The sequence below is a fragment of the Cloeon dipterum genome, chromosome 1 (genome assembly GCF_949628265.1).
Source record: "Cloeon dipterum chromosome 1, ieCloDipt1.1, whole genome shotgun sequence".
NCBI lineage: Eukaryota > Metazoa > Arthropoda > Insecta > Ephemeroptera > Baetidae > Cloeon > Cloeon dipterum.
This window is the reverse complement of record NC_088786.1, coordinates 27071678-27088599: the sequence shown is the minus strand read 5'-3', so window position 1 is coordinate 27088599 and position 16922 is coordinate 27071678. Positions and strand designations below refer to the sequence as shown.

Sequence of the window (16922 nt, the reverse complement as noted above, 5' to 3'; positions counted from 1 at the left end):
TACCAACAAAACATATTTCAGTCCTACCAACTTAATGAATTCTCTCCCTTTAATCGAGTACCCCCCTCTGGTGGTTTGGTCTGGTGAAATTCACCCTGCTGGGTGCCATGTTTGGGTCGGTCGCTCACGCTCACAATCAGATGAGCACAGCTGGGTGAACGAATTGGATTGTCAACAAAAAATACTCCTGTTGTAGCATTTCTCTCAAAATTTTCAAGTTGACATGCCGGGAATTTGTACATAAATTGATACTGTTTTATCTCTGTTGGAATGAAACCCATCGTAGGGATTTTATTTTTTTGTTGTGTACATTTTACCCTCAGCAATGGTAAGACCCGGATTTCGTTCTTTTTTCTAATAGATAGTTGTTTTAAAAACTTATGTATGCGCAGTTTTTTTTTTGTTTACAAGTGAAAGACCAGACAGGCTTCAATTTAACGTTTCAAAGCAACAAAATTTAATAATCTTTTAGCATTATGTTTGTTAGTATTATTGTGGATTTCTTGGTAAAGGTCAGGCTATATTTTTTTCTGGTTTTTGTAAGACGAAACAATTATTCAGTTTTTACGCTTTGGTGATTTTATTTTAATTTTTATTCACTCATCTTCTTGTTATGTTTATTCCAGGATCCATTCACAAAAATTTGAAATATTTTGAATCTCTATACCCTCATGAAATCGCACATCGTATAGTAAAAAGAGGCACAGAGCATGGCACACATCCTTTCAATAAAGTGCGAGAGGTTTCATTCAAAACATTGGGGAGGTAATAAATATAAATCACCACATACCATAATATTGTGAAGTACTATTATCCGTTTCTTTTTACAGAGAATTTCGATTAATTCTATCTCCCAAAAAAGAGGTTCTGCATCCTCAGTTCAAAGCTGTTGAACTAGACGCAACTGGAATCGAAAGACCAGTTGCCATTGGTGAGATAGTTTTTTTTTGTTATTATAGCTAAATTAAGAATTTTAGATCACGAATCTTTTTACCATGGCAGAGTTTTTGGAGAGCTGGAAAGTCATGCACAAGTTCACTTAAATAACGACACAGGTGAAATTACTGCCACAATTCACTTGCCTCATGACTCGTACCACGTTGAGGTAATTTTTGTTTCATTTCGGCGTTTGTTCTGATGTCCATCTCATTCTAGCCTTCTTGGAGACATTTTAAGGAAGAGGATCATCTTGAAGAGGGTCGCATGCTAGCTTATCGGAGCTCTGACGTCAAGTTCAGTTGGGAGCATGATGAGAACGGGGATCCTCATTTCTTACAGACCAAAACTTGTGGGTACATCAAGGAAGGTCCGCAGGATGACGAAAGAGGCCATGAGGACACAATTATTGACCGAGTTCGTTTCAATTAATTTTTGAAGTTCACTTTTAATACCAATTTTTCTACAGACTAAAAGGCAAGCTGACCAATATGAATACACCCCGACAAAAACTAGGTGTCCATTGCTCCTGGTTGCCGACTACAGGTTCTTTCAGGAAATGGGAGGCTCAAATACAAAAAACACAATTAACTACTTAGTACTAAAAATTTAATTATTATCAAAATAGAATCACAGTGATCACATATTTGCAGATAAGTCTGATTGATAGAGTGCACAAAATCTACAATGACACTGTCTGGCATGATCGAACTGAGCAGGATGGATTTAAAGTAAGTTCTTAAATTACTTATCAACTTAAATTATTTTTCTTAAATAGGGTATGGGGTTTGTGATCAAGAAGATAGTTGTGCACTCTGAACCGACTCGTGTCCGGGGTGGTGAAGCACACTATAACATGATTAGAGACAAATGGGACGTTAGAAATCTTTTGGAGGTATGTGGTAAAATCCTATTTGTTTATTACTCTGCTTGGCAAACACAGGTCATCTTAGTAGTAGTCTTAAAAAAATTGCTACACCTGCATGTTGTGCTGTAATCATTTCATCGATGTGGTTAAGGCTCTTAAGAGGTGGCTAACTAATTTTCTGGTGTTGGTTCTGGGCAGGTCTTCAGTAGGGAATACAGCCACAAAGACTTTTGCTTGGCACATCTCTTCACAGATTTGAAATTTGAAGGTGGTATTCTGGGCTTGGCTTATGTTGGGAGTCCTCGCAGAAACTCTGTTGGTGGAATCTGCACTCCAGGTTCTAAACTTGAAACCGCTTTTATAATTTTTTTTTTACTTTCAATTAGTTTTATTCTATCCAGTTTAATATGAATTTCCTTCTGCAGAATATTTCAAGAACGGTTACACATTATACCTGAACTCAGGACTCAGTTCAAGCCGTAATCATTACGGTCAGAGGGTGATAACTCGCGAGGCAGATCTCGTAACTGCTCACGAGTTTGGGCACAATTGGGGCTCAGAGCATGATCCTGACATACCAGAATGCAGTCCTGGTGCTTCTCAAGGAGGCTCTTATCTTATGTACACATACAGCGTTTCTGGTTACGACGTGAACAATAAGGTTGCGATCTTCTCATTTTGTTACAAACGGGCTAGTAAATAGAATTTCCATTTCAGAGATTCAGCCCATGCAGTTTGCGTTCAATCAGGAAAGTACTGCAAGCCAAGAGCGGTCGATGTTTCTCAGAACCTGAGGAGAGTTTCTGCGGCAACCTTCGTGTCGAAGGTGACGAAGAGTGTGACGCTGGACTTCTGGGAACAGAGGATAATGATCCATGCTGCGATAAAAATTGCAGGCTGCGAAGGGCTTCTGGTGTGTCGTGCAGGTATGCTGGTTGACTTTTAATTTATGTATTTTCAATCATTGTCTAAATTTTAGCGACAAAAACTCACCTTGTTGCCAAGACTGCCAGTTCATGTCGTCAGGTAAATTTTTCTTCTATATTATCTCTCGTTTACTTACCACGTGCTTTTACTCACCACTGGTTTTGTTTGTTTGTTTATTACAAGTCGATATCAACCATTTTCTTGCTCTAAGGGTAGTAAATGTGATTTAAAAATTACGTGTAAATAATCCCCCAAGACGCTGGTAAATATTGATAAAAGTTAACATCAGTCAATTGAAATTTTACGCTCAGTTTTTAAAGACTTTTTTCATTTTGCGAATTGCGTACTTCTGCAGGAACTCGTTGTCGAGAAGCACAACATGCCACTTGCGAACAGGATTCTCGCTGCACAGGCACATCCCCTGAGTGCCCTCGTTCGCCGCCTATGTCAGACGGAACTCCATGTTTGGAGCGTGGCCAGTGCAGACATGGCAAATGCGTTCCCTTCTGTGAGACTCAGGGGCTGCAGAGTTGCATGTGTGACACAAGTGAGAAAAACTAATGTTTGCATACAAATAAAAAAACGTAATTATTTTCTCTTTAAGTTGGTGACGCTTGTAAAAGGTGCTGTCGAATGAACCTCAATGACACATGTTTCCCTGTCGACCCACAAGATATCCTTCCTGACGGCACACCCTGCATACAAGGGTTCTGCAACAAGGTGCGTTGTCTGATTTTATTCTTTGGCCGAAAAGCAAGCTAAAATCTGTTTATTGCAGGGCCTCTGTGAGAAAACCATACAGGACGTTGTTGAGCGCTTCTGGGACATTATTGAGGATATCAACATCAATAAAGTGCTGTTGTTTTTACGAGACAATCTTGTTGGCACAGTACTTGTAGTCACTGCCCTTCTTTGGCTCCCTGCCAGCTGCCTTGTAAGCTTAAAATTCTCTTCTAATAGTTTTATAAAAATTAATTTGCAAGCAAAGGCTCTAGTTTCCTAATCTTGATTATTGATAAAATTAAATTTAGATCAGCTACGTGGACCGTCGCTGGCGCTCGGAAGACGCCGCTCGGTGGGAATGGCGCACAAGAGAAGAGCTGTTGCACCCCAGAGACCCTCCTCGAAGGGTCATTCACGCCAAAGGGCCAAACCCTACGCCCATGCGTCGATCTCACCTTTCCTCAGCATCCTGCATTCATTGAGAATCTCTGCTTTTGAAAGATGAGGTCTGTTAACGTTTAAGCTGGTTGTAATAGAGTTAGATTTTTATTTGTAACTTTTTCAAGTCACTCATGATCTCAAAAAATGAACCATGGTAATATTTAAAAGGAGCGTTGCCAAATACGCATTACGCATTCAGAATACTCACAACTAGTCATTTGATTCGCAGTTTTCAGTTCATTGAATCTTAAATATTTCATGTCTAGAGCAAAATTAGTCGTATTTTAACAAAGTGTGTGGAACCAAAATCATGTTTTAAGGTTCCGAAACGTTAATTTAAATAAATTTGATTAACCATATACGAGTTTACCATTTTATTGTCATGCCCCATCAAAACACTTCGTGTCACTGCGCTCAACTTCTGCGCACACGTGTGAATGGAGCGTATTGACGGTGTGGGGAGACTCTACTTGTCTACACGTGCGAAATGGAATTGCTTTTGTCAAATCGAGAAGTAAATTATACACAAGCTTTAAGGCTAAGCAAGTAATAGTGGTGAAAGACCCTAAGAATGACGCTTAAAATCTTCCGTTGACGCTATAATATGGCGCACAACCTCGTTCTTGGACGCTGGCCAACGGCGAAGCTGAAAACGCAGTTCTCGCCGATCTCTGTCTATAGTCACAGTCTGTCGGCTGATTCAACATGATGGACACCCACATCTCCACCTTTCCATTGGAAATCGTGGAAAAAATCCTCTCCAATCTTCAGGGAGAGGCCTTGATCACTGCTTCTCAGGTCTGCTGGCTATGGAGCTGCGTTGCGAACAGGTGCCGCTAAAATCAATATTAACACAACTGACGTTACCCTCGCATTTTTTCCAACAGAATAATGCGAAACTCCAACCGTGACTCATTTTCTGACGAACTACTGCAAGATCTCCAGCTTGATATTGAGGACCAAAAGGGCGACCATTTGTTGGATTTGTATAGAGAGATTCGGCCCGAATTAGCGTTGCTGCAAGAAACACCCCAAGTGAAATTGCACCATTCCGTGTCAGTCATTCAGGCTGATGGTATTATATAAGAAAAGTTCATTAAAGCTCCGTTAATGATATAAATTAAAACCAAAGAACACAGAATTTATGTTGGAGATAGTGCTGGAAATATTATGGTCTATGAATTATTGGACAGCATGGAATCCTACCTCAGTCCTGAACCAGTGATGTCTGCAGTCATTCCTGATGGCGCAGTTGTACACGTAATTGCAATATTTCAAAGCCTGAAGAATTAGCTTTTAATTTAACTTTTCCCATTACAGATGAGCCAAATGAAAGCGCATGATCTCCTTTTTGCATGCTCCCCTTGTCACATTCACATATTTAGCACAAAATGCACAAATTCGGGATTGGTCAGCCTCAAGCCATTGAAAACTTTGATTCCATGTGAATACAAAACACCAACTCTCAAGTTAGTTAGAGTTAATGTCCCAAAAAGTCCAGTTAAATTTTAATAATTGTTTCAGGGTGCAAAAAGACTTGTTGGGTATCTCCGATGGAAACACAGATGTTCAAATTTTCAGAGTACTAGGCGTAGAAAATGAGGTGGTAATGACAACTACCATTGCAAACTTTTCAACGCCGTTTGGTCTCTTCAGATGGAAAATATGGAATAATCAGGTTTTCTAAATACATTATTGAAAAATAAGCTGCAACTTTCATTGAAATTCATTTAGGTTTTGTGTGTTCTGAAAACTGGCAGTGTTTGTGTGTGGGACTTGGATACAGGAAAATTTGTACACAACTCCGAACCATATTCTGAACTTCGCTATCAAAATCCGTGTTGGCTGTACCAGAGATATGTACTTTGCTCATCAGAGCTATCAAGAAACCTCCTATGTGAGTCATTTTGAAGTTTTTGCCTATTCTGTCACCACCATCATCTCATTTACTAGACATAAACCATTACAACCTTTTTAATATCAACCCTATAACAACAGATTTTGACTTATTTGAGTGGTTATTTGCAACATATTTATTTTGACGTAAAATAAAAATTTTAAAAATTTAATAACTCGCTCTTCTGAGAGTTGGCGCGCATACCAAGTAACATGTTTAACAAGTGACGGGGAGGGCTATTTTCATAGATTGGATACTGTTTTTTTTTACTATTTCAAAAACAAACGTTAAAAACATTGTTAGTACAAGATTTTTTGACTGTGGTAGAAGATGCATAATTTTCAATTTTTTAATTGAGCTTTCAATTACAATACTTCTCTCAGTATGGCAATATAAGAGCATGCAGAAAATCAGTCAGGCACAGATGATGAAGCAACATCGGCTCTTGTATACAATATAATTTATTATACTTATATGGAGATGATTTGATTTAAAAACTTCCGCAAACCCAGATTTCAGTTTTAAACTATTTTTATAAAATATAAATTTGCCAATGATCATCATACAACGACAATTATTATGAAAAATCATTTGTACTATCGATTTGTTTTTTTTTTAACTACTTGTTTATTAATTTTCCCAACATTGGCATGATACAATAAGGGCTCCAATATATAGGGATAAAAAATTGCATGTGTGGTGGTGACAATTTTGTTGCAGCCAGGTATATCTATATGATGCCTACCTGTCCTGCAGCCTACTGGCACATATCTTGTGGCCCTGCGTATTGGCTCTTCGGCAGACTTGATGGGAAGCATGACCCAGAGCCGGAGAAGTACCGAGGAATTCTGCCACCAGATGTTTCCTCGGTTTGTCTACGTCGGCGGATTCTTGCTTGTGCCAGAAGGAGCCCATGTAAGTATTACAAAAGTGACTATTCTTCAAACCAAAGTTTTGTCAGAAATGTTTCACTTTGTCCCAAATTTTGATATTTAATTTTTCGGATTTTTCAGACCAAATCACTTTGTACCTAATGCCGCACAAGCTCCCCCATGACAAAGAGGCGCTTACTAAGGCGTTGCAAACACCACTCCTCTCGTTTGATGTGCCAGAGCACATTTTGTTCATGGAAATGGGCTTTCAAGGTTCCCGCTTACTACTCTTCACTTATTCGCAGCCAGGAAATCTTCAATGTTACATTATGGCACGTTGACAAAACAAATGCTCAAAATTTTATAAATATTTTAATGATATATTGATAAAAAAATTACTGATCGTCGCACTTGAACTGTTCATGTGAAATCACTTTTTAAAAATAAAAATGCTATTTCACTTCCTGGAAAGATTATTTGTTAATCTGTTTGATAGTTACAGTATTTTAAAATAAATTGTATCATATCAATATTTTTACCATTTTTACAACTTGCTATACACTATAAAGTTTATTACAAAACAAATCATATATTATGTGTCTCATTGGATTTAGTTGAAGTACCCTTTCGCTCTTTTCTGCTATTTTTTAGTTAACTGTTCGTTTGTAAAATTATATTTCGGAGCACGCTACTATTTGAATTTTATTGATTTAAAAATTAATTATGTCTGCAATAGTGGCCTAGTCTAAATCAGCTTTCGTTAGAGTTATATCATAATAGCATCATCTATTCTCCCGTTAAATTCAGAAAAAAATAATGTTATATCGATTATATGGATCCCCGATTAACATGTCCATTTATTCGATTAAAACATCATCTATAAAATAGGCAAATATTATTCCTATTTAACTCATTTTCAACCATTAAAATTTTAAGTAAATATATCACAAATATTTTTACTTGGAAAACTCCATCGCGCTTTTTTTATGAAATATTAACGTCACCAAAACAGCGCCTCTGGTGGTCAAAATTTGCTACTGGAACATAACTGGATCGGCGTTGTTGGAGCACTCCTCATGGTCTCTAGGTGCCAACGATGCCAGCATCATCAGTCACGTGACCCGGCGAACCCGGTTGATTGTAGTGATGCCAACCCAAAAGATTTTACAATGCAAAACAATTTCATATTTAACTTAGTTTTAGTGCAGTAATTTTTATATGTCTGATCAACTGATAAAATATTTTGTATTTTGACGTATATTTTTCCGATAAATATGACTATTATCCTGCTCGGGGATGGTGCTAAATTGTTGGTAGCACAGATAGGTTGGCTAGACTTCAGTCATACGTGTCTTGTCGTTTCGTTTGGGCAGCCAGGAGCTGGCTGTGGGCCGTGTTGAGCTGTCCTGAAACTTTCCGCAATTAGGCCTCTTCGTGAATAAAAGATTTCTGCAGTCACCTGCTAAACCACCGATCATCCCTAAGCAGCCATGGGCCGTAAGTATTGACCACCCCTGAGAGTACCATGCAAAAATGTTTGTGATCAAAATGCCTTACGTTGTTGTCGCACCTAGCGGTACATATGGCCTCTTTAAAAGGATCTTTTAGGGCAGTTCCATCTGTCCTCCACCCCTGATTATCTTCAAGATACTTATAACTGTTCTCTTTGCAGTTAAATTCTTAGAGGTGATCAAGCCCTTCTGCTCAATTTTACCGGAAATTGCCAAGCCGGAGAGAAAGGTATGTTGACGTTGACGATAATATGTTAATTTCACAACTCATTTGGACAGATTGTCTTAATTTTACACGCTTGTAAACCTGTACAATCGTGTTTTAAACAAAAACCTATCTTTTCTTTGTATTTCAGATCCAATTTAGAGAAAAAGTGCTATGGACAGCAATCACCTTGTTCATTTTCCTCGTGTGTTGCCAGGTAGAGTTCATTGCCACCCTCTTTGCCCAACTCCCTTTGCTGAAGCAATTCTGCCCTGATTACAGATTCCCTTGTTTGGAATCATGAGCAGCGACTCAGCAGATCCCTTTTACTGGATACGAGTGATCCTGGCTAGTAACCGCGGTACCCTGATGGAACTGGGTATTTCGCCGATTGTTACCTCAGGCCTGATCATGCAGCTGTTGGCCGGTGCCAAGATCATCGAAGTTGGCGATACGCCCAAGGACCGAGCTCTCTTCAACGGCGCCCAGAAGCTGTTCGGCATGGTCATCACCGTTGGCCAGGCCATCGTGTACGTCATGACTGGCATGTACGGTGACCCAGGTGAGATCGGCGCTGGAGTCTGCCTGCTCATCATCATCCAGCTTTTCGTCGCTGGCCTCATCGTCTTGCTGCTCGATGAACTGCTTCAGAAGGGATATGGTCTTGGCTCTGGAATATCGCTCTTTATTGCCACCAACATTTGCGAAACCATCGTGTGGAAGGCGTTCAGTCCTGCAACTGTCAATACTGGTAGGACATCCTGAGTAATTGATATTGATCAGAATTAAGAAATATTTCTATATTTCTCAGGCCGTGGAACGGAATTTGAAGGAGCTGTGATTGCCCTCTTCCACCTGCTCGCCACCAGACAGGACAAGGTGAGAGCCCTGAGGGAGGCTTTCTACAGACAGAACCTGCCCAACCTGATGAATCTGCTGGCTACCGTCCTGGTCTTTGCTGTGGTCATATACTTCCAAGTAAGCAATTTTTCTGCTGCTCATGCAAGGTCGTTGACCTTTTGAACTCTTATGTGCGCGTGCATGTATCTAATAAATCATTTTTCCGTTTCAAGGGCTTCAGAGTGGATCTGCCCATCAAGTCTGCCAGATACAGAGGACAGTACAGCAGTTACCCCATCAAGCTGTTCTACACTTCGAACATCCCCATCATTCTGCAGTCAGCTCTTGTGTCCAACCTGTACGTCATCTCTCAGGTTTGTTAACTCTGCTCTTGGTAAAGGAATATTTAACTGATCTGGTGATTTTGTTGTAGATGATGGCGGTGAAGTTCCAAGGCAACTTCTTTGTCAATCTCTTGGGCGTGTGGGCTGACGTGAGTGGTGGAGGGCCGGCTCGAGCGTATCCAGTCGGAGGCCTTTGCTACTACTTGAGTCCACCTGAAAATGTTGGACACATCCTGGAAGATCCTATTCACGCCATGCTCTACATCGTCTTCATGCTTGGTTCCTGCGCCTTCTTCTCGAAGACCTGGATTGAGGTTTCTGGTTCTTCTGCCAAGGACGTAAGTTGAAAAGTATTTTTGTTAAGCAATGATAGAAATTCGTTTAAAGTATTCATGGTCAACAAATTTTTAAATTGTCTTTCTGCTATTTTTAACCACAACTCTAGTGAAAAATTTGCTCATTTTTGCTTTCCTCTCTACGTTTCAGGTTGCTAAGCAGCTGAAGGAACAACAGATGGTCATGCGTGGCCACCGTGAGAAGTCGATGATCCACGAGCTCAATAGGTACATTCCGACAGCGGCCGCTTTTGGAGGTCTCTGTATCGGCGCCCTCTCCGTGCTTGCCGACTTCCTTGGGGCTATCGGCTCCGGCACTGGTATCCTGCTTGCTGTCACCATCATATACCAGTACTTTGAGATCTTCGTCAAGGAGCAGAGCGAGATGGGCGGCATGAGCACTTTGCTGTTTTAAACATTTTCTCTAAACATTTTGTTGAACGAGCATTTTGGGTACCATTTTTGCTCTTATCCCACTCACTGTGGTTGCCAAAATCATTGTTAACTTTTCAAAGAACAATTAACCGCACTCCATCGTGCATCATTAAAGACAGGGATGGGGCAAAAGAGACCCAGAAGATATGCAAGATCCGTTATTCGCTTCAGACATCATAAAATTTCCTTTGGTTGATTACGTGAAATGACATCGACTCTTTGTGTTGTTGCTGGTGCAGAGTGAATGATTGGGCCTATTATTTAATTTTCAACGCAGGCCCACTTAAGCGTGTTTCTATTAAAGAGAGAAAATAGCACAATAAGGTTTATTGTGTGCCCTGTTATAAACCTTTGTCTTTGATTTCGTTATCCAATCAAATTTCGGCAACGTGGAAAAGTTGGCTATGTGCCATTCTCGCTGCTGGTGCTACCTGTTTATTTGTGTCTTGCATATTGATTGCATAGGTTGACGTGAATTGTTCATCACACGCGTCACTGGCTAGCTAGAATAGTTGCTAACTCCTTTCGTTCTTTCATTTATCTCGAGAAATGCTGTATTCTGATCAAGTGGCAGAGGAGGCATTTATAAATACATCAGGTGGAATGGAATATTTAATTTTGGAATAAGTGTGAAAGGCTTGAGGTTACTTTTAGCACAAGCAGTACTTCCTAAACACCACCTAATATAGACACCGTAAATATAGATGGTTGCCATGGAAACTTGACCTAACATTAGAGTAGGAAACACAACTTACGGCGTCTTGTATGAATTTATTTCCACCTGGTGAACTAGATTTTGTTGAATATTAGCATAACTTATGAGTGCTTGAAAATGTCGCGTCAGCATTTAAAAGTGAATGTTCGTCTTCAGGTCTTAAAGGCAAGTCAAGAAAGCTTTAATGCAATCTTAAATTCACTTAAATTGTAAAGGTGAATAGCCCTGGAATGTGCAGAGCGGGAAGCAAAGGGGACCTGCTTCTGCACCTATGGATTATGGACCGAACATTTAGAACTGCAAGTTTGCCCGCGTCATTTCCTTTGCACTTTAATCAAACTTTCAATATTTCCAAGGTAATTTATATTTAAAGTTATCATTTTCCGTATTTGAACCTTGCGTATTTTAATCAGGTGTATGACGCGACTGATTTGTTCAGCCTGCACAGTCGCCTAGCGTCCGAGTTTATTCGTCTAGAGCTTCAGGAATCAGCCCCAGGACTGCGCTCCATAGCAATCTTCAAGAGCTCCCTTGTGAGCTTACTTTTTCCTGAAAGTGGAAGTCTCAGCTCCGCACCAATAACCACGTTGCAAATGCAACCACTCTGCCATTTTCCCGTAAATATTTTAACCCGAGTTTTACGAGGCGCCAGTTAACCTAAAAAAAATCAGGGATTGCTGGGACCGGATATCGAGGTTTCGACTAGAGTTTGTATTCAGCAAGTGACTGAACCTTCTCCGCATAGCTTCTGCATGCCTCAAAAGAAAATCCCATCAGTAGTACGTAACTTGGCGATGATACCATTTTTACAAATTAATTCTTAATGAGGTATTCCATTCAGGCAATTAGTCCATGTCGACAAGTGAAGTTTGGAAATCGTTGCTCGAAGCTTTCCTGCCGAGACTGTGTTCACATCAAGACACATAAGCCACCGTTTGTCGTGAGACACGTTGACTCTGATATTTTGCATTATTCAAAGACTCCAAGGTGACACTTTACATATATATAAACACACCTTTTTATTTTACTGATTTTGTTGAAATTCGTAGTCCCTGCAAGATAAGAAATAAGAGGTCGATCTACCAGTCGGAGCTTTCAAGTGGCGCAGAAGATTTTCATCCAGAAATCCTAAGTGGTATATTTATGATTCTAAAAAAATTGCATGTGGATAAATAATTTTCTTCTATTTAGATTGCAAATGCAGCGTTTGTCGTCTATATGAACAATATTTTGGAAAATCTTATCCTCAACACTGTGGAAACGATGACGATGAAGGTTTTGCTGACTTAACTCAGAGCAACGAGTGCTGTTGCTGCTTCCGTCACAATTCAGCATGAAATCGTCACTAATAAAGGATTTTGTGTGTCAAAACAACATTTTTATTTTTATCCTCTTAAAAGAACCATACTAAAATACAAACTTCTAAGCAACAAAAGTGAAAATTATTTTAAAAATGAAAAAGATTCATGTATTTAAACTTTTTGACTTACGTATAAATTACTAGTACCATTTAAAGTTAAGTTGGCATTCATACAGCTTCACCACTAGTATCAAGTACTTAGACTGCTTTTGAAGTTCACTTTCTGTGTGTATATATATATGCGTGAAGTGCTTCAGATTTTCGAAGTTAAAATATACAAATAAGAAGTACATTCATATAATGAAGTTTTTCTCATTTCCGAGTTGACTGCTTGGATAATATAACATGGGCCTTAAGAAGAATACATTGACTAGAAATTTCTGAAGCTTTAAGTTGAGCTTCACAAATCATACACTGTACGCTTTCTTTCTCCAAATCAAATGTAATACAGCCATATCGACCAAGTTTTGTCAAAACGCCAACACTCGATGAAATTGCAGTAAAAATTCAACCTTTTCCACATTGTTGGTTTCCCGGTATTTTTGGAATCGAGGTTTTACAAGCGGCGTGTTATATGTATATTATGGCGGTGAAATATAAATAGTAGTCATTGAAACCATTTTTCTTGCCAAACTTGCGACAGACGCCATTCACACTTCAAACCTCGGAATAAACTCAATTTAATTCAATCAAGTTTAAGCCTGCTTTCTGTTGAAAAAAGTATAAACCACTCAAGTGAACCAGTGACACTCATGATTAACCACAACAGCAGATTCGCACTTGATATCACAGCATCCTTCTTATTTTTGTGCACACCTGATTTTGGGTGTTACTAAATAGCCAATAGTGCATGGCATGCGACTCCCATAAATCACACGACATTTTACTCAATATTCACGCATAGATTTATGAAACACCGTTCGCGAGTTGTGCGTGAACTCAAATACTTCAAATTAGGTTTCAAATATACTGCAGCGGCAGAGTCTGCGACTATGAATGGTCTCGATATATCAAGTTTTAACATAATCAACCCGACTGAAAATTTTCATCTTCAATATATATATATATATGTAGATTCTCAAAATTTCTTTGACATCCATTACACGATATGAAAATGTGCAAGCAAGTTTTTAGAGTGAATTGTTGTTCAAGCGACAAAAACTAAAATTAATAAATACAAAACTAGAGAGTAATGAATCAACGCGGTTTCGAAAACGTAAGAACTTATTACAAAACTAACCTCAAATGAGCCAGCAAATTTGAGAGTTAAGATAAAAGCACCACACCAACTGTATACAAAAAATTGAAGGGGCAGGAGTACGTGACATTGAAGCTGTTCTTTTGTGCCAGCAAAGCGTTAGGACACAGACGAAGCATCTAATTAGCTGCAGTCAATTATGACCCAAGGGTAAAGGGCTCTTAAAAGTATGTTTTCATGAAGTGTAATATGTGGAGGTTTCAGAGGAAGATTGTAGACTTGTGGATATTTAGAATCAAAACTAGGAAAATTTGCACCAGAGTTTGGAAGATTTGGCTTTTAAGCTTCCCAGGGTCAAACTGTATTGCTATTAGGCAGTGCATTAGGTATGCTTGGAAATTTCTTTAATCTGCACCTCAGCCTGACGCATAAACGCGTAAGCTTTCAAAAAGATGTCCTGTTGTGGTGCTAGCACTAACTTCAAATTGCGAAACCAATGATAAATCAAAGTTATCACCAATTCATCAAAATTGTCATCAGATCTAGCGGAAATCACTTTTAATAATACAAGAGTGTAAAATATGTCTAAAAATGCAAAAGTTAATAAATGTGCTACGGGGGAATTATAAAAAAATCGCTAAAGGAGGTTTGTACTAGAATGTGGCTGGCGGCCAAAGCTGTTGTTAATTTTTTGCCGTTGAGCAAGCGAGGCGACCAGCCAAAGAACCCATTACGCAGAATAATATCACAAATCAGGTCCGATTTGGCTGAGCTGAGACTAAGTAACTCCTTTAACTAATTTAATTACTGCTTATATCACCATTTTCTAGACGTCTGCTCTTCTGTGTTCGATTGTAGAGACTCTGCAGTGGCACATGCAGCAACTCTATCAGTTGTGGAAATTCTGGCTCTGTGAACAAAACATGACCAGATGCAATACATTAAATTTCTCAACTCGACTCAAAAGAGATTAAATGTTTATTCACTCATGCGGCATGAGATAAGTAATACCCTCATCAGGCCAGACTATGCGCATTAGGAATATTTTTTTTTAATTTAAAATGCATTCCAAATAATGTGTTTCCAAACCTGAATCTGGCGAGACAAAACCGTGCCTGATCAAGAAGTCCAAAACCACAGGGCAACTAGTAGTTTTAAAATCTGGTGCGAATATTTTGTCCAGCGCCTCCTACACAATAAAATATGTCAGCATTTGGCTTATATGACTGCTAAAGCCAACAAACCTTAGCAGGAAGCAGTTCAAAACTCTCAACTTCACCATCACTATTGTTGGGTACAAAGTCCAAGGGTAACTCAAGATCATAAACAAATTCAGTATTTGGGAAGAGACCTCTTTCACTCTCGAAGAAAAACCTTTATCAAATGATATAGTTAGCAAAAGTTGAAAAATATAGGAATAAAAAACCCTCACGAGACAGAACCAGCTGGGGTGAGCTTTTGGTCAAGTATGCTGCGTGGAATGGAAGCTTCTTCAGCTGCCTCCTTGAGAGCCGTTTCCAGAATGCCAAAGCCAACAGAGAGACCTCCTCCGACCATGTTGTCCAGTTTTCCAGGCCAGGTTTGTTTGGAGGCTGCTCGCTTCTGCAGCCACACACACATGCCCCTCTCCGGACACAGCACGTAGCCATTGATGTCTACACCGTACTGTCGGATTCCAAAGAGGCCTGAGCACAATTTGGTCACTTTCAATTCATGCTTCACACAAAAATTTTTCAGTCTACTTACAAGTGGCTGATCTGTCCATCTTCAGCAGGGGGCATTTAGAAAACGCAGCTCGCACTTCATAACACTGAAATAACAGCATCGAATTAAGGCTATCAGAGGAGATCATGATGCAATAACCACCTCCTCTCGCCATCCTTTCAGAGCGATAAATGCACCATCCGTCCTGAACCTCCGCAGGACCGCGTCGACTTTGGCGCTGCGTTCTTTGTAATCTCGAAACGCCGGGTTGAGCTCCACGACATCAGAGTGCACAAGGAAGACCTCTGGGAATCGAGCCAACTGGGCCGCGACGTCAGGCCGCACCAGACCCACTTGCTGACCTTCAACTACAAATGGTCGACAGTCGCCCTTTTGCAATCCTAAAAAACAAAACAAAGTGTGCTGGTAAAAATAACCGCGGCTTTTGCGACAAACTCCAAAACTGTCTACATTGCCATACTAACGCGCGGAGTTTGATTTTCACATCGAATCGGGCATATTCGAAAAGTTCTGACAAGAGACCCTTACAACGCAACGTTATTAACGACATCAGGCCAAATCGAATGTCGGGTGTCTGCAATGTTTACTATTGAACTTGACAGTCCACAATTGCGCCGAATGCAATCGATGAGAAATTCTTCGCGAATTAACCGCGGCCACGGGCGCTAAGAAGGTGGCTGAAATTCACCGGCAAGACGCACCGAAATGACTTAAAACAGACTTACCTGACAGATAGAAGCAGTTGAATTTGTGGGCAAGTTTGAGGAGCCGCGACATGGATTCTGTAGTAGAGGCCATGTTGCGGTGCGGAGGCGCGGAGGCGGGACCGCCGGGATGTGACTGCTGGTGCTGGTTGGTAATTTCTTACGGAATGCCGAGGAAAAGAATCGGGCGTTCAGTTTATAGAGAGAGCGTCAAGTCTAAACGCACGTGAGAACGGTGTTGTCAGAGTTGAAATGTGCCAGCTGCACTGCTCTTCATTTTAAAAATCTAGCATGTTGTTCATAAGGACGGTATAACAAGGACTGGCGCACATCGCCATATTTACAGACGGGAACCCACTTCCTCTCTCTCAGCTATACGGTGCGTATAGCTGAGAGAGGGGAAGTGAATATGCCGTCTGTAGATATGGCGGTGTCTGCCAGTCCCAGTTCCCAGTTATACCGTCCTTAGTTGTACATATAGGCATATTTATATTTATGTATGATGTAAGTACAAAATAATCCTATAAAAGATGTAAGAAACCGGAAAAAATAACCAAGTTGGAAGTGGAAAGGATATATTTTATATTTGCTTGAATGTACGGCCAGGAAGCTAAATTTAAATATGCTGTGCAAGGAGGCAGTACATAGTTATTCACGTAACATGGGAAAGTTACAGGTCTCGCAAAGTTACAGTTTTTGCCTTTCAATGTTATTAGTATAGGGACAACACTGACAACAGATTTGATGCGTGTAAACGGTAAAGTCGGCGAGAACTGTAGCTATACTAACATAATGGCGAAAACTGTAACTTTTCCATACATATTACATGACCAGCTTAGTATTAGTCGAAATCATTAATAATTAATTAATGATTATAGTGAGTTTT

The 16922-nt window shown here is 39.9% G+C and overlaps 5 protein-coding genes across 8 annotated transcripts in view; 4 read left to right on the top strand and 1 right to left on the bottom strand.

Moving 5' to 3' along the window:
- The first annotated feature begins 84 nt into the window (after positions 1-84).
- Positions 85-4254, top strand: Tace (ADAM 17-like protease Tace). Of its 3 annotated transcripts, XM_065478145.1 has the most exons (16): positions 91-328; positions 627-765; positions 831-931; positions 978-1105; positions 1156-1353; positions 1406-1534; positions 1590-1667; positions 1715-1831; positions 2003-2141; positions 2230-2465; positions 2522-2730; positions 2784-2830; positions 3087-3278; positions 3336-3451; positions 3510-3665; positions 3763-4254. In XM_065478145.1, exons 1-16 carry the CDS (start codon positions 271-273, stop codon positions 3934-3936), a joined length of 2217 nt encoding a protein of 738 aa, XP_065334217.1. In that variant the 5' UTR covers positions 91-270; the 3' UTR covers positions 3937-4254. The 3 variants fall into 3 exon arrangements, with proteins under 3 accessions (XP_065334225.1, XP_065334233.1, XP_065334217.1); XM_065478153.1 differs by lacking the exons at positions 2003-2141; positions 2522-2730; positions 2784-2830; ... (2 more) ...; positions 3510-3665; positions 3763-4254 and having other exon boundaries at positions 85-328; positions 2230-2406; XM_065478161.1 differs by lacking the exons at positions 1715-1831; positions 2003-2141; positions 2522-2730; ... (3 more) ...; positions 3510-3665; positions 3763-4254 and having other exon boundaries at positions 86-328; positions 2230-2406.
- Positions 4255-4478: 224 nt separating this feature from the next.
- LOC135935676 (uncharacterized) lies at positions 4479-7039 on the top strand. Of its 2 annotated transcripts, none has more exons than XM_065478184.1 (8): positions 4479-4725; positions 4783-4970; positions 5028-5155; positions 5216-5364; positions 5420-5573; positions 5630-5792; positions 6549-6707; positions 6806-7039. In XM_065478184.1, the coding sequence occupies exons 1-8, from the start codon at positions 4601-4603 to the stop codon at positions 7003-7005; spliced, it is 1266 nt and encodes a 421-aa protein (XP_065334256.1). In that variant the 5' UTR covers positions 4479-4600; the 3' UTR covers positions 7006-7039. The 2 variants fall into 2 exon arrangements, with proteins under 2 accessions (XP_065334256.1, XP_065334247.1); XM_065478175.1 differs by having other exon boundaries at positions 4484-4725; positions 6513-6707; positions 6806-7038.
- A 961-nt stretch (positions 7040-8000) lies between these two features.
- Positions 8001-10682, top strand: Sec61alpha (SEC61 translocon subunit alpha). The gene is made up of 8 exons (XM_065486645.1): positions 8001-8161; positions 8337-8404; positions 8532-8597; positions 8663-9131; positions 9192-9358; positions 9454-9594; positions 9654-9902; positions 10051-10682. The coding sequence occupies exons 1-8, from the start codon at positions 8155-8157 to the stop codon at positions 10312-10314; spliced, it is 1431 nt and encodes a 476-aa protein (XP_065342717.1). The 5' UTR covers positions 8001-8154; the 3' UTR covers positions 10315-10682.
- A 132-nt stretch (positions 10683-10814) lies between these two features.
- LOC135941431 (uncharacterized) lies at positions 10815-12417 on the top strand. The gene is made up of 7 exons (XM_065486994.1): positions 10815-11214; positions 11265-11405; positions 11463-11666; positions 11721-11828; positions 11891-12036; positions 12099-12184; positions 12241-12417. The coding sequence occupies exons 1-7, from the start codon at positions 11167-11169 to the stop codon at positions 12384-12386; spliced, it is 879 nt and encodes a 292-aa protein (XP_065343066.1). The 5' UTR covers positions 10815-11166; the 3' UTR covers positions 12387-12417.
- Positions 12418-14148: 1731 nt separating this feature from the next.
- The window catches only part of LOC135941576 (uncharacterized), a 160067-nt gene continuing 157293 nt past the window's right edge, over positions 14149-16922 (bottom strand). Inside the window, exons 2-8 of the mRNA XM_065487212.1 lie at positions 16058-16180; positions 15474-15712; positions 15354-15417; positions 15040-15292; positions 14852-14981; positions 14697-14796; positions 14149-14517 (exon numbers count right to left, since the gene is read on the bottom strand). Coding sequence (XP_065343284.1) covers positions 14408-14517; positions 14697-14796; positions 14852-14981; positions 15040-15292; positions 15354-15417; positions 15474-15712; positions 16058-16130 — 969 coding nt within the window. The 5' untranslated portion in view covers positions 16131-16180 and the 3' untranslated portion in view covers positions 14149-14407. The remainder of the gene's footprint in view (positions 14518-14696; positions 14797-14851; positions 14982-15039; positions 15293-15353; positions 15418-15473; positions 15713-16057; positions 16181-16922) is intronic.

Bases quoted from the DNA above. Each gene is read 5' to 3' on its own strand.
- LOC135941431 (XM_065486994.1), top strand. From the start codon at position 11,167: ATGTCGCGTCAGCATTTAAAAGTGAATGTTCGTCTTCAGGTCTTAAAG. The intron at 11,667-11,720 runs GTAAATATTTTA...AAAAAAAATCAG, and splicing joins AACCACTCTGCCATTTTCCC to GGATTGCTGGGACCGGATAT. The intron at 11,829-11,890 runs GTACGTAACTTG...TATTCCATTCAG, and splicing joins AAAAGAAAATCCCATCAGTA to GCAATTAGTCCATGTCGACA.
- LOC135935676 (XM_065478175.1), top strand. From the start codon at position 4,601: ATGATGGACACCCACATCTCCACCTTTCCATTGGAAATCGTGGAAAAA. The intron at 4,971-5,027 runs GTATTATATAAG...TTAAAACCAAAG, and splicing joins GTCAGTCATTCAGGCTGATG to AACACAGAATTTATGTTGGA. The intron at 5,365-5,419 runs GTTAGTTAGAGT...TAATTGTTTCAG, and splicing joins TACAAAACACCAACTCTCAA to GGTGCAAAAAGACTTGTTGG.
- Tace (XM_065478145.1), top strand. From the start codon at position 271: ATGAAACCCATCGTAGGGATTTTATTTTTTTGTTGTGTACATTTTACC. The intron at 1,832-2,002 runs GTATGTGGTAAA...GGTTCTGGGCAG, and splicing joins ACGTTAGAAATCTTTTGGAG to GTCTTCAGTAGGGAATACAG. The intron at 2,466-2,521 runs GTTGCGATCTTC...TTTCCATTTCAG, and splicing joins GTTACGACGTGAACAATAAG to AGATTCAGCCCATGCAGTTT.
- Sec61alpha (XM_065486645.1), top strand. The intron at 8,405-8,531 runs GTATGTTGACGT...TTTGTATTTCAG, and splicing joins TTGCCAAGCCGGAGAGAAAG to ATCCAATTTAGAGAAAAAGT. The intron at 9,132-9,191 runs GTAGGACATCCT...TATATTTCTCAG, and splicing joins TCCTGCAACTGTCAATACTG to GCCGTGGAACGGAATTTGAA.